Below are 13,292 nucleotides of genomic sequence, written 5' to 3'. Positions count from 1 at the left end.
GATAGGTGCCACCTGAAACAGATCGTTACCTCTGGGTGAGGAGCAGACCCCGGAAATATATTTTTCCTCTTGAGCTAGAAAGGATTCTTACTGCCTTTCTGTTTAATTAATGCTGTTGTAGGTCCCTTCAATAATCAGGAGATGGCGGAATGGTTTCAGGCGGGCTATTTCACTATGTCTTTGTTGGTGAAGAGAGCATGTGATGAAAGCTTCCAACCTCTTGGTGATATCATGAAAATGTGGGGAAGGGTTCCTTTCTCTCCTGGACCAGCTCCCCCTCCTCATATGGTAAGTACCTTATGCTTCACCCAGAACACATAGTGGACACAGAAGCACTTGCTCCTCTTTGTAAACAGATGTTACATCTAATGAAGAAGAAACTAGTTCCTTGAAAGTAATTAACTGAAATGGCAATGGGAAGTCTGAGTCAGAGACTACATACCTAGCTATAATGATCTTTTCAAAACTCAAATACCTGTGTACCTGTGTCTGTCCTTCTCTCTCTCTCCCTCTCTCTCTCTCTCTCTCTCTCTCTCTCTCTCTGTCTCGCGCGCATGCGCGCACACACAAAAACACCCTCCCTCCCTCCCTCCCTCCCTCCCTCCCTCCCTCTCTCTCTCTCTCTCTTTCTCTCTTTCTCTCTTTCTCTCTTTCTCTCTCTCTTTCTCTCTCAAGAAACAGAATCCTGCAGTAGCTTTCCATCAGGTGTTGAAAGGAGAACATCTTATCCTAGCCTCTCTACCAGGTCATGCATGTTCTGGCTCCTTACCTTTCTAAGTTCATTCCAGAGCTTTGACCTTTATCTGCTGTGCTTCAACACAATTGACTTAGAGTTTCTTGTTGCCTCTAGTTAGAATGCACATTCTCCTCTCCATTTATTTGCCTCTTGCTTTCTGACTTCCGGAGTTCTTAAATTTGAGTTTTGCCTTAAAGCAAATGTTGCTAATATAAAATTCCATTGCTTCAGAATATTTTGAAGACTTTTATTTTTTTAACATTCGTTACTGATATTTTAACTAAAAATTAGATCATAACGTAACCCTCCTAGTATGCTGACCCTGGAGTGCTTTTGAAGGGGAAGTCTTTTTCTGCAGCTGCTCCTGGGCCTCTCCCTGTTTAGTTCCTTTGGGGGGCTTTGGATCTGTGCCTCTCTTTTGCTTCTCCAGGTTGGAGTGTCTGGTTGCTGGCCATAGTCAAAAGTGGCCATAGTCAAAAGTGGCCATAGTCAAAAACCTTTAGTGTGAACACTGGATTTCTACAGTAATATCCATTGATTTACTCACCAATTATATATTGAAGATCTGTGCCAGGGCTGTGTTAGGTTCTTATGTGATGAAGATGAATAAGTCAGTCACAACATCTGTAGCCAAGAGTGTTCGTAAGTGAGAACAATGGCTATCAAACTTCTGATCACAGCCCATAGGGAAAAAAAAAAGATTTTTATGTCACTACTCTGTACACTTATTAATGTGCAGGTATATCTGAAACACGTTTCACAAAACATTTGGTGCCATGTACGTATTTTCTTTCCGTTTCTTTTCTTTTTTTCCCAATATGTAAATGTTGATCTTGACCTAGTAATTGATTTCACAATCCAGTAATTGATTTTACAATCCACTGATGAGTTGAGACCTCCTATAGTTTGGAGAGCAATGAAAATTCCTAGGTGAGGGGAATTATTCCTGGCATTTCTGTTGTAAATCCAAAGAAAAATTGTATTGTGTATTACTGTATATAAATTGTATTTTTACCACCTACTCAGAAATTGGGATGGGTTTTTATCTTGCATGTTTCAGCGCTGAAAGCTCATCACTTGGAGCTTGGCATGCTTGCTCTAATCCATTTCTTGACTTCCAATTATAGGGGCTGAGCCTCAGTCAGACCCACTTAAGGGGAAAATCCATGGGAAGCTCTGCTTCCTGTCAGGTATTGCCTTTGCCCTTAAGTTAATTTTAGACTAACCTAGTGTAGCTTCTATCCATGAATATTTAATAAGAAAAAGTCCTTTAATTTCAGATGTACCTCACCCCAAGTAAATCATATATCAAATGTTTTTTTCCAAACTATAATCAGTGTGTAATAAGGATATAAACTGTTAACTAATGATTTGTCTAAATTTAGTCTATGTCATCCTTATGCTTTTATTTCTACTATCTTTACTTCACTTTTCATTTTTTTTCCACTATTAGCTTTCCAAAATTTAAATTCCAGCCGTGTTATTTGACATATAAGCTAAAAAATAGGGTTTTACTGCAGCTTACTTAAAATTTTTTTTTTTTTTTTGGCTGTGTTGGGTCTTAGCTGCAGTGTGCGGGACTGCAGTGAAGCACGTGGGCTTCTGTCTAGTTGTTGCGGGCTCCAGGGCACGTGGGCTCTGTAGTTTGTGGAACGCGGGCTCTCTCGTTGAGGCGCGTGAGCTCAGTAGTTGTGGCGTGCGGGCTTAGTTGCTCCGCGGCATGTGGGATCTTCCCCGACCAGGGATCGAACCCACGTCCCCTGCATTGGAAGGGAGATTCTTTACCACTGGACCACCAGGGGAGTCCCAACTACAGCTTATTTTTAAACTCATCGTGTATTAATAGCAATAGAAACACCTAATTTTTGGATAGAGTGTTAAACAGTTTTCAGAGCTCTTTTATGTTCCATTTAATTTTACATTTCTCATCCCCTTTAAGAAGAAATACGAAGAAGACATACTTATACACTACCTCCCTGTAATTGTTATGTGTCATTATAAAATCCTACCATAAGATTTAATTTTTTTTTTTTAATTTTTTTCATAAGATTTAATTTTACTCCTTTCTGTTTTGTCCTACTTCTCTAATTTCTCCATAATCTCCAAATTTATAAATCACTTTTAAGATTGGGAGAATTATACATTTATTTAGTTACAGTAATAACTCTGGAGTACAGTACAACATTCAGCTTCAAGGGCAGGAGGGGAGAACAGCAGCTAAATAAGGAACCTTTCTCACCTTAGGGAATCTCTTATAATGCTGACACCACCTTCTTCCACTAGATGGCACTAGTTTCTAAAGATGCCTGATGTTTTTTTTTTTTTAATGAATTTATTTATTTATTTATGGCTGAGCTGGGTCCCCGTTGCTGTGTGCGGGCCCTCTCCAGTTGCGGCGAGTGGGGGCCACGCCCCGTTGCGGTGCGCAGGCCTCTCACTGCGGTGGCCCCTCTTGATGCGGAGCACGGCTCCAGGCACGCAGGCTTCAGCAGTTGTGGCACATGGGCTCAGTAGTTGTGGCTCTCAGGCTCTAGAGCTCAGGCTCAGCAGTTGTGACGCACAGACCCAGTTGCTCTGCGGCATGCGGGATCCTCTCAGACCAGGGCTCGAACCTGCGTCCCCTGCATTGGCAGGCAGATCCTCAACCACTGTGCCTCCAGGGAAGCCCTGATTTTTTTTTTTAATATGTGTTTTGGGTTTGGGGTGTAAAGGTGGGGCGGGATGTGAAGGTCTAGGATTCATTTTCCTTTCAGATATAAGTACTAAATTGCTTTTAGGCTCTTTCAGTTTATTCAGTGGTATTTCTTTCCTTCACCCCTTTACTCCCAGGGAGAGTTGGACCAGGAACGACTGACCAGGCAGCAGGAACTCACAGCCTTATACCAGATGCAGCACCTCCAGTATCAGCAGTTCTTAATACAGTAAGAGCAGTAATGCGGTTGGGTGCACTGCAGCACCAAAAGGGCCTTTAGATATAATCTGCTCCCAAATTTCACCGTTTACAGCAGAAAACTTAATAGGATACTTCAGTCTTCAAATCCAGCTAGTGGCATGTTACCATTATACATTCTAAGTTTGGTCTTACCTTGTTTCTTAAATACCAGAAGTTTGTAGAAGATGACACATAACTATAATTTTGCAAGATCTTTAGCTCCTAAAGCAAGAATCAACAAACATTTTAAGAACTAAGTCTTCTAAATGGCTCAGCTTTGAATGCTGCAGAGAAAAGACAGATGAGGGGGCAGGAAAGAAGTAAAAGTTTATACTATTAGTAGTGGTATGGAATGATGGTAGTCACTTAGGTGTGGGTCCCTTTCATAGAAGAAGTAAGATTTGGTATCATCTGGTGCAGAGGTTGGCAAACTGGCTGGCTACCTGTTTTCATAAGCAGAGTTTTATTGGAACAGAGTCATACCCATTTGTTTGTGTATTATCTATGGCCACTTTTGCACTACAGAGGCAGAATTGAGTAGTTGTGAATGTCCTGCAAAGCCCAAAATATTTACTGTCTGGCTCTTTACAGAAAAAAAATTGTCCACCTCTGATCTAGTGAAAAAAAATCTTACCTAAAATTTTCCAAGCTGAAACGTATAAATTTGAGGATTTTTATACAAGTGATTTTATTTTTGCAAAGAGTTCTTCATGTGGAAATAGCTGTTAGTTTGAATCTGTTTTATTTCTCACTTGTTTTCTAATAAAAGGTTACTGTCATCTTAAGGGAACTTTCCAGTTTTGGGCATTTCATTAATTTTTTTTTTTCCTGTTCTCTTTCCACTCAGAAGCATGCCATCTATTAGTTCAGTTCTTTCTAGAATAAAGTACAGAACTGTTTGTGTGACTATTATGAAGAATTGTAAAAATATATTTGATAGCTATTTCTAATGGTGTTTTTGTTGGGGGGGCCTGAACTTTGCTTTTAATATCTCAGTAAAGTGAACTAAATGTGGATAGACAGGTTATACTGTGTTTTACTTTTTGAAGACAACAATATGCACAAGTTCTGGCTCAACAACAGAAAGCAGCACTGTCTTCCCAGCAGCAGCAACAGTTGGCACTTCTTCTCCAACAGTTCCAGGCACTAAAGATGAGGTTGGTGGTCGTTTCCATGATGTGTCACATTGTGTGTGTATGTTTTAAAGAAAGAGAGGAAAGGAAATTTTTTGTGTGTTGTGTGTAAAAATAGAATATAGGTTTTAAAAATAATAATAAGTAAAGCATTTATTTGGTCTTTTTACTCAGAGGATAAATTTTGAATAATAACCAAAGAATACTAAGAGCGCTTGAAAAGCAGCGTAGGCTCATGGAATCAGCAACAACAAAAAAATGTAGTCGAGAAGTTTAATCTCATTTTTACCTGTGATGTCTCAAGAAAGATATTAATGCCACACAGGGTTATAATTTTCCAGACCCAAAAGCCATTAAGGTAGGTCTAAGGAAAAGGAAATTATGCTAAAAGTCTTAAACTCCTGCTGTTTCAAGTTAACATTCAGGGTAGTATGTGTTGTGTCTCCTACAAGGAGATGGGCAAGGTGGTAGGTCTCCTGCACGCCTCCTGCAGAGGTGTCCGTCACTGCTGTTAAAAACTTTACTGTCCACTTTAACCAGACCCTTTTATATTTCTCTTTTGAGCCATAACCCATTCTGCAGGTAGGCAGGTTAGGTGTTCAGGTCTCCATTTTAAAGATGGGCAAACTGGGACTCAGAGTGGCTTGGTTGGACATAATACACAGAACACTTCAGAGACAGAATTAAAATGCAGACCTTTTGACTTAAGGTCTGTGAGTTTTTTCATGATAACATGATGCCTCTGTGACTCTCGTTGAGATATTCTGGATTTTTTAAAGACAGTACGCATATCCATTATTTGGAAATCAAAATTAGCTAATACCTCGAGGGTCCAGAGGTGTGATTACCTTGCCTCTATCCTTTTTCCTTTCCTAAATGTTTTGGTAGTGTTATGTTTTAGTTAAAACAATGAAGTTTTCTGGCCAAATAACCTCAGAAACCTACAAATAATCTGGAAATACCTCTTTATTTTCGTGGATGACAAGAACAAGTTAATTTTCTAATTTCCCTTTTGCAGAATATCTGATCAGAACGTCATTCCCTCAGTAACTAGGTCTGTGTCAGTGCCAGATACTGGTTCTATCTGGGAACTCCAGCCAACAGCCTCACAGCCTACAGGTAAAACCTTAGATTGGCCTTTAGTATAGCTTCAAGGATTTAGACTCGTATAACTTATAATTCCGTTTTTTTAAAAGCATATCAGTTTTTCGACGTGTTTTGTATTGGATATTAATAAAAAGTGAGTTTTTTGTTTTGTTTTGAAAATAGCTGTTAAGGAGTTGCTAGAAATTACTTAGTAGGTAGATTTCTTGAACTTGAGTCAGCCTCTCTTTTTTTATGTTGTTCTAACCACTGTAGAAAAGTCTTTTGAATTGTTTTTATTCTCTTCACCAGAGTGAGAAAAAGAGTAAGTTAAAAACATAAGTAACGATGATCTATTCTTTTGAGTCGAGGGCTGATGAGTAGTTTTAACACTGCAGGTACCCAGGAATTTTGGGAATAGAAAAGTCTACCCTTACCTCATTCGCTCATCTTTTTGCATCAAATTGGAAAATTTAGGGCTGGGATTTTTGAAACATTTTGATACTGGTGCAACGCTTCTGTTTCTTAAGGTCTGATCCATGCAGAGGTGTGGGTAGTTTGAACCATAGATAGTCCTTACAAGAGGTAAGGACCATGGGCTCTGATGGGGTTTTCTTTGAACCATTGAGCCATTCATATCATAGTTCTCTTGCTAACATTGACCCTGGGGATTATGGCAGGAGAAGGACTGATTATTATCTCTTATCAACTCAACTTCCCATGCTGTATGTACCTTATTTTTTCTTGGGAGTCATTTATAGTTGTTAGGATGTTAAAATAGTCTTCACTTTTTAAAAAGCTATAAATACCTTATTAAACGTTTTCTCTCTTCAGGTATGATCAATTAAGGTCCTTTACAAACAGTCCATTGGTTTTATGCAGACAATAATTTATAGTCCATAAATAGACTATAATAGGAATGTAGGAAATAGAGAATGCTGAAAAGTGGTGTCAGCAAACCTTACAGGCAGTAGGAAAACAGGCTCAGAAGCCTTTATCTGTTCATTTACTTTGATATCAGACCCTGTGCTGCCTTTCAGGTCAGCAGGACCCAGTGTCATTTGTGAGACCTGCCTAGCCTTTCCAGAGTACTCCCAGCTCCAGCTGTACTTCTCTCTCTCTCTCTCTCTCTCTCTCTCTCATTGAAATGCAATTCATGTAACATAAAATTAACCATTTTAAGATGAACAATTTAGTGGCATTTAATACATTCACAATATTGTGCAACCACTGAGTTCTCTCTAGTTCTACAGCCATACCTCTCTTAACCCTTCTCTCCACTTCATATGCAGTAAGACGTTGTGTGGCTACTGGAAACACCGTTGGCTTTGGGATCTATATACACTGGGATTTAAATCCTGGCATGGCCATATGCTTGCCATGTGTCCTTGGGAATGTTACAAAACTACCTCTGACCCTTATTAGCTTGTTCATCTGTAAAAATGGGGATATGAACAGATACGGGTTTTTTTGAGGATGCAATTAGTTCCCAGTAAATGCCTGGTACTTTCTTCTAGATGTGTTGGAGGGTGTTGATATAAACGAGAGCCCACTGGTAGTTCAGTCTGCTTAGAGCAGAACAGATACAGGTGATGGAGCTCATTCAGGGACAAGGAAACAGCTTTTTTCATTATGCTTCTGGATATTTAGCCATGTATGTAAGCTCTGACATGCCTCACTCTTTTCCCCTCCTGTCTTACAGTTTGGGAAGGTGGTAGCGTATGGGATCTTCCCCTGGACACCACCACTCCGGGACCTGCCCTTGAACAGCTTCAGCAGATGGAGAAGGCCAAGGCTGCAAAGGTCTGAAACTCATTCTTCCATAGCAGTGCATGCTTTCCAACCGCAGCTCGTAGACGTTTGTTTATTGATGTCTCTATTTCTCTAGCTACTTACACATGTTTCCTTTTAGTTCACGGCTACGTAGCTGGTTTAAGCACACTCATACTCTGTCATTATTGTGCCACCTTCTCCCCAAAAAGACCTCACAACAATTTAAAGTAACAAGTTTAAATTAAATCAATTAAAATTGGTTTGTCGACACATTAATGATCATGGTGGTATGTTACGTTATTCATGGTATAAATTCTTGTAAGATCATAAGAAAATATCCACTACATAGCTTATTATAAGACCCTTGGTCTGAGGCTTGAGTTCCCACATTGAATCTTTATGGTGGTGTTTGTTTACGCCTCTTAGTGCCTAAGACATGCAGCTGAAAAGCTCAACATTAATATTACATTCTGTGTTCTATTCACATCTTCTGGAGGAGCTAGGAATCTTGAATTTTGGTTTTAGTACTTGTCAGAAGAGGTTGTCTGTGAACCCTTAGTGTTATTGAAATGATTTCTGGGTTCTCATGCCTCCGAGAAAATCTTATTCCTATTTTATGTTTAGTGCATTCTTATCCCGAGGTAGTGACAGTATCCTTAGAGTGCCCAGAATATGAAATGAGTTCAGAGTCAGGATTTGTCTCCATATGAGTGACAGACCATAATTCAAACAATTCTTGAGTTTGTTCTTGTTCCATAGCACTCTGTGCTGGGAACACATAGATGATGAAAGTGTGCATTCTTGTCTGGTGTGTGTGTGTGTTGGGGGCGTTGGGAAGATGATGACACAGGCAAGCAACAAAAGGAAGCACATGGGCCAGCTACCTAGCAGGAGAGGTGGGGATCAGGAATCGGGTGACACTTTGGATGGGTGGTAATACCTGAGCCCGTTTCACTTGAAGGGTAGTAGGATTTAGCTCAGTTGAAGGGTTTTGGGTTGACAGAGTAGAAGGAGGTGAAAATTAAACTGCAGTTGGAGGAAACAAGACCTGTAAAGGCTAGAAGTGTATGAGAACATCCTGGCACAGCAAAGAGTTAAATAATTTGGTCCAGTCTAGAGCTGGTGTGTCTGAGGAATAAATGATGAGAGAGATTAAAGAAGATGAGGCAGGCCAATCAGGAGGATCCTTACCCGTGTCACGTTAAAGACTTAGGATTTATTTTCAAGGTGAAGGATGGTATTAAATGTAAGCCTGGGAGTGATTTTTTTTGGTGGAGGTTGGATGTTGAACTGGGGACTCTGGGCAAAATAGGATGCTGGGAAACCAGGTAAGAGACTGTTAGGAATGTGGATGAGAAAGTAAAGGCCTGAATTATATGTGTGGCAATAGGACTGGAGATTAGGGGCTGGATTTGACTAGTATTGGGGAATTATACATGATAGAGTTTGTTAAGTGGTTGATCTTCAGATTTTAAAGAACTTCTGTAATTTTTCAACAACGTTGCGGTTGAAACCTTGTTAGACACATTGTTAGATCTTCAATCAGAAAATCCTTTGTAGGGATGAGCAAAGAAACGCCATCCCAAGAGAATTCTGATGTTACTCTCAACACAGGCCACTCTCCCACATATAGGAGATGTGCAGTAGTAGTATGGAGCGAAGAGACAGGTAAAAAGTAGGGGTGAGTGCATCCAGCTTAGAAGAGCATAAAACTTTCTGGTTACTATGACATAGCAGAGCTTAGAGCTCTCACAGAGTTGCTTTCATCAGCCACTTGCACTACACATTAACTGAGTGAATGGTGGTGTCTCCACCTTCCAGTGTCTGCACTGACCAGCTCCTAACAGTACTGGTCAGTGATGTTGGAGTGTTCTGTGCTTGGCCTCAAGTTTCTAAGAGCACCCTTGTGTAACCACAGCTAGAGCAGGAGAGAAGAGAGGCAGAAATGAGGGCAAAACGGGAAGAGGAGGATCGAAAGAGGCAAGAAGAACTCCGGAGACAACAGGAGGAAATTCTTCGGAGACAGCAGGAGGAAGAAAGGAAAAGGCGCGAGGAAGAAGAGCTTGCCCGAAGGAAACAGGTATGTCTGAGAACTCTGCTTGTACGATTAGCACTGAAGGAGGGCCTGTGGGACATCTTGCTCACTCCCGTCATTTCACAGGTCATAGTTCTCCTGGAGAAGGCTCCCCTAAGGCATCAGGGAGTTAGCAGGATTGGGATTAGAATTTTAGGAGACTCACTTCCCTTTAGGAAAAATGTCTGTCACCCACTAACACCCACTGGAGGGATATTCTTCAGTCCTAGTAACTCATTGGAGTTGATTGCTTTTACATATTTCCTGGGGTTTTATAAACCAGTTAGATTTCAGAAGTAATTAAGTCCTGAAGTATTTATAACCAGTGACACTGAATGTTTTTCATGTTTTGTGGCCACTTGTATTTCTTTTTTGGGAATTCTTTATTATGTGCTTGGACCTTTTTCTACTGGGATTTTTAAAGATCCCATTTGAAAGAATCCACTCTGAAACAGCCCCAGTGTCTAGCCTTTGCTTCACATTTCCTTCTTGTTTTTTGCCCTAAGAGGAACTCTGAAAAAAGGCATCCACGTCCATGCTGAGGTTAGCTTAGACCTAGTAGTATTTCGTAGAGTCACACTCCACATTAGCAATGTAAGGACTTCAAGAAGTATTGCAGTAAAGAGATCTGTTTAATTCTGTGTTGCTAATTATTTCTTCCTAAGTTATTTTGACAGTGAGACCCTTTTCTGTATATTTAATATCCGTGAGACTTTAGTTCTAGCAACGTGTTCTGAGACACGTGGCTTTATTCAATACTTTTGACTGGAAAACTTCTCTACCTCACCAGGCATTTTTGGTGGCTATGTTGGTTTGACTTCTCTATGCCTTAGGTTCTCATTTGATGAAAAAAATAGGGACTAATGGTAGCAACAGAGAAACCGAAGCCTGCGTCCTTTTTAGTGTTAATCAGGAAGTGATGTAGCTAATGTAGAAACCAGGATGGACTTTGCACATAGTGCTATTCAACTATTAATATTTTAAATACAAATTATTTTAACTCTTAATATACCTACTCCCCAGCTCACATATATACTTTTTGCCCTAGATCCTGGTTAGATACTTTTTATATATACTGTTAACAGGATCTTAGCAGCACATAGCCTGTTTCTTTCCAGATTATGATGTAATATATTAATTGAGATGCACGCACACGTGCGCACACACACTTGCTTTTTTTTTTTAATTTAGGAGGAGGCTCTGCGACGCCAGAGGGAGCAGGAAATTGCATTACGGCGACAACGAGAAGAGGAAGAAAGACAGCAGCAAGAAGAAGCTCTTAGAAGACTGGAGGAAAGGAGAAGAGAAGAGGAAGAAAGGCGGAAGCAGGAAGAATTGTTACGCAAGCAGGTGATCAGATGGTTTGCTCTTCTCATTGCTTCTTTGAAGCTAGGAATTAGTGATTAAGAAAGTATTAGGATATTAGGAGAGCCTGTCTAAAACTTTTTCAGGTTGCTGCAAATTACCAAAAGACATCTAACTGACTCTTAGTACTTTTGTGATAACCATCCCACATGTAATTATAAAAGCTGAACGAAATGTCAAGGAATCAAAACAAACAAAAAACGAGGGCACCAGAGAAAAATTGAAGGCCTGCTCTTAAAAAACCAAACGTGAGATCTGGAGGTTGACAACTTTTTGCCTTAGGGTACTCCCCAGTTCACACTTTTAGAGTGCACAGTTCCTTGCTGCTTAGTAAATCCATAAGTTGATGGCAGCGATGACCATTATCTGATTCTGCTGTAACCATGCCATTCTGCTGTTACGGGCAGCCAGAATCCCTAAAGCCTTTCATTTTAATGTTTAAGAACGGAGGTAGATTTTTTTTATTAGTAGATTTTCTTTTTAGATCAGTTGGAGATTTTCAGAAAAATTGGGATGATAGTGCAGTTTCCCCTATTATTATTTTACATTAGTATGGCACATTTGTTATAATAAACCAATATTGACACATTAATAAATCAATATTGATGGATTATTATTAACTGAAGACCATAGTTTATTAACGTTTCTTCAGCTTTCCCCCAGTGTCCCTTTTCTGTTCCAGGATCTTATCCAGAATATTTCATTTAGTTGTCATGTCTCCTTAGCTTGTTCTTGGCTGTGACAGTTTCTCAGACTTCCCTTGTTTTTGATGACTTTGGCAGTTTTAAGGAATACTGGTCAGTGGATTGTAGGGTAACACTCTATCGGAGTTTGTTTGAAGATTTTCTCACAATCAGACTGGAGTTATGGGTGTTTCAGAAGAAGATCACAGAAGTTAAGTACCATTTTCATCACATACCAAGGGTACATATTACTAACATGACTTATGGTTATTGATGTTGACATTGATCACCTGGCTGCAGTAGTGCTTGTCAGGTATCTCCACTGTAAAGTTACTCTTTTTCCCCCTTACTGTACTCTTTGGAAGGAAGTCACCATGTACAGCAGTCCACACTTAGGGGTGTAGTAGGTTTTTGTTTGTTGGTTGGATTGACACGAAGCTGGAGATTACCTGCTTTTGCTTAAGTTCTTGATTGAAACTCTTTGAGAAATCTAAATTCTTTAGAGGTAGATAGATAAGTTCCAGGTTAGATTCTTTGGTTTATTCATTTAACAGTTAATAGATTTTGTTAATATACTATATGCCAGTTGTTACGATTGTTTGCTGATAGAGTCCAAAACTTTTAAAGAAATTGTTTCTGTACTCAAGAAGCTCACAGACTATGTAGGTAATGATTTTACAAGAAATAAATGCCACATTTTGGATGCTTTCAGCTGAAAAATCAAAATATTCACCTAAAAATGGCTTAAACATTAGATAACGGTACTGCCTCACACATCAAGGTGTTCTTTGGAAATAAGGCAGTTAAACATGCATTTCAGTGACTCAGTGATATCATTAAGGATCCAGGTCCTTGGCATGCTTCTCCTCTGTCATCTCCTGGTGTGTTGACTTTTCCACCTGATGGTGCACACTCTGCTCTACCATTTCTTGGTATGTTGACCTTTTTTTTTGGCTGCAATGGGTCTTAGTTGTGGCACATGGGATCTTCATTGCAGTGTGTGGGCTCTTTGTTCCGGCACGCGGGCTTCTCTCTAGTTGTGGTGCGTTGGCTCAGTAGTTGCAGCTCGCAGGCTTAGTTGCCGGTGGCACGTGGGATCTTAGGTCCCCGACCAGGGATCAAAACCATGTCCCCTGCATTGGAAGGTGGATTCTTAACCACTGGACCACCAGGGAAATCCCGGTGTATTGACTTTTGAGTTCATATTTTTTGCCTAATGGTTAGGAGTTTTGGATATGATACCATACCCTGTACCCAAAAAGGGAGTGACTCTTCTCTCATGCTTCTTTCCTTTTGTCTGGGAAGAATATCTTTTCTGGAAGCATCCCTTTGGCCTAAATCACATCACATGGCTGTCCCTGTTTACACTGGAAGCTTAAAAAGCAAAATCTGGCATTTTAAACCTCTGATGTGACAGGAGGGTCTGTCTGCAAAGAAGCAACCTGGAAGGAATTTTTGCTGGATAGGTAGTAACAGTTGCTGCCACAGATGGGCTAAGAGCAGACAGAGAGAG

General features: G+C 40.1%; 1 protein-coding gene across 3 annotated transcripts in view; it reads left to right on the top strand.

Moving 5' to 3' along the window:
* GIGYF2 (GRB10 interacting GYF protein 2) overlaps nt 1–13,292 on the top strand; it is a 124,885-nt gene that overhangs the window by 83,748 nt on the left and 27,845 nt on the right. For 2 of the 3 annotated variants that reach the window (XM_060301732.2, XM_060301731.2), the window contains exons 15-22: nt 122–288; nt 1,864–1,926; nt 3,566–3,657; nt 4,718–4,825; nt 5,820–5,920; nt 7,587–7,687; nt 9,576–9,737; nt 10,923–11,081. In XM_060301732.2, the coding sequence (XP_060157715.1) occupies nt 122–288; nt 1,864–1,926; nt 3,566–3,657; nt 4,718–4,825; nt 5,820–5,920; nt 7,587–7,687; nt 9,576–9,737; nt 10,923–11,081 (953 nt within the window). The remainder of the gene's footprint in view (nt 1–121; nt 289–1,863; nt 1,927–3,565; nt 3,658–4,717; nt 4,826–5,819; nt 5,921–7,586; nt 7,688–9,575; nt 9,738–10,922; nt 11,082–13,292) is intronic. The other variant, XM_060301733.2, reaches the window with a different exon arrangement.

This window comes from Globicephala melas, chromosome 7, assembly GCF_963455315.2.
Source record: "Globicephala melas chromosome 7, mGloMel1.2, whole genome shotgun sequence".
Taxonomy (NCBI): domain Eukaryota; kingdom Metazoa; phylum Chordata; class Mammalia; order Artiodactyla; family Delphinidae; genus Globicephala; species Globicephala melas.
Note: the sequence above shows the minus strand (reverse complement) of the source record. Positions and strands in the feature narration are given on the sequence as shown.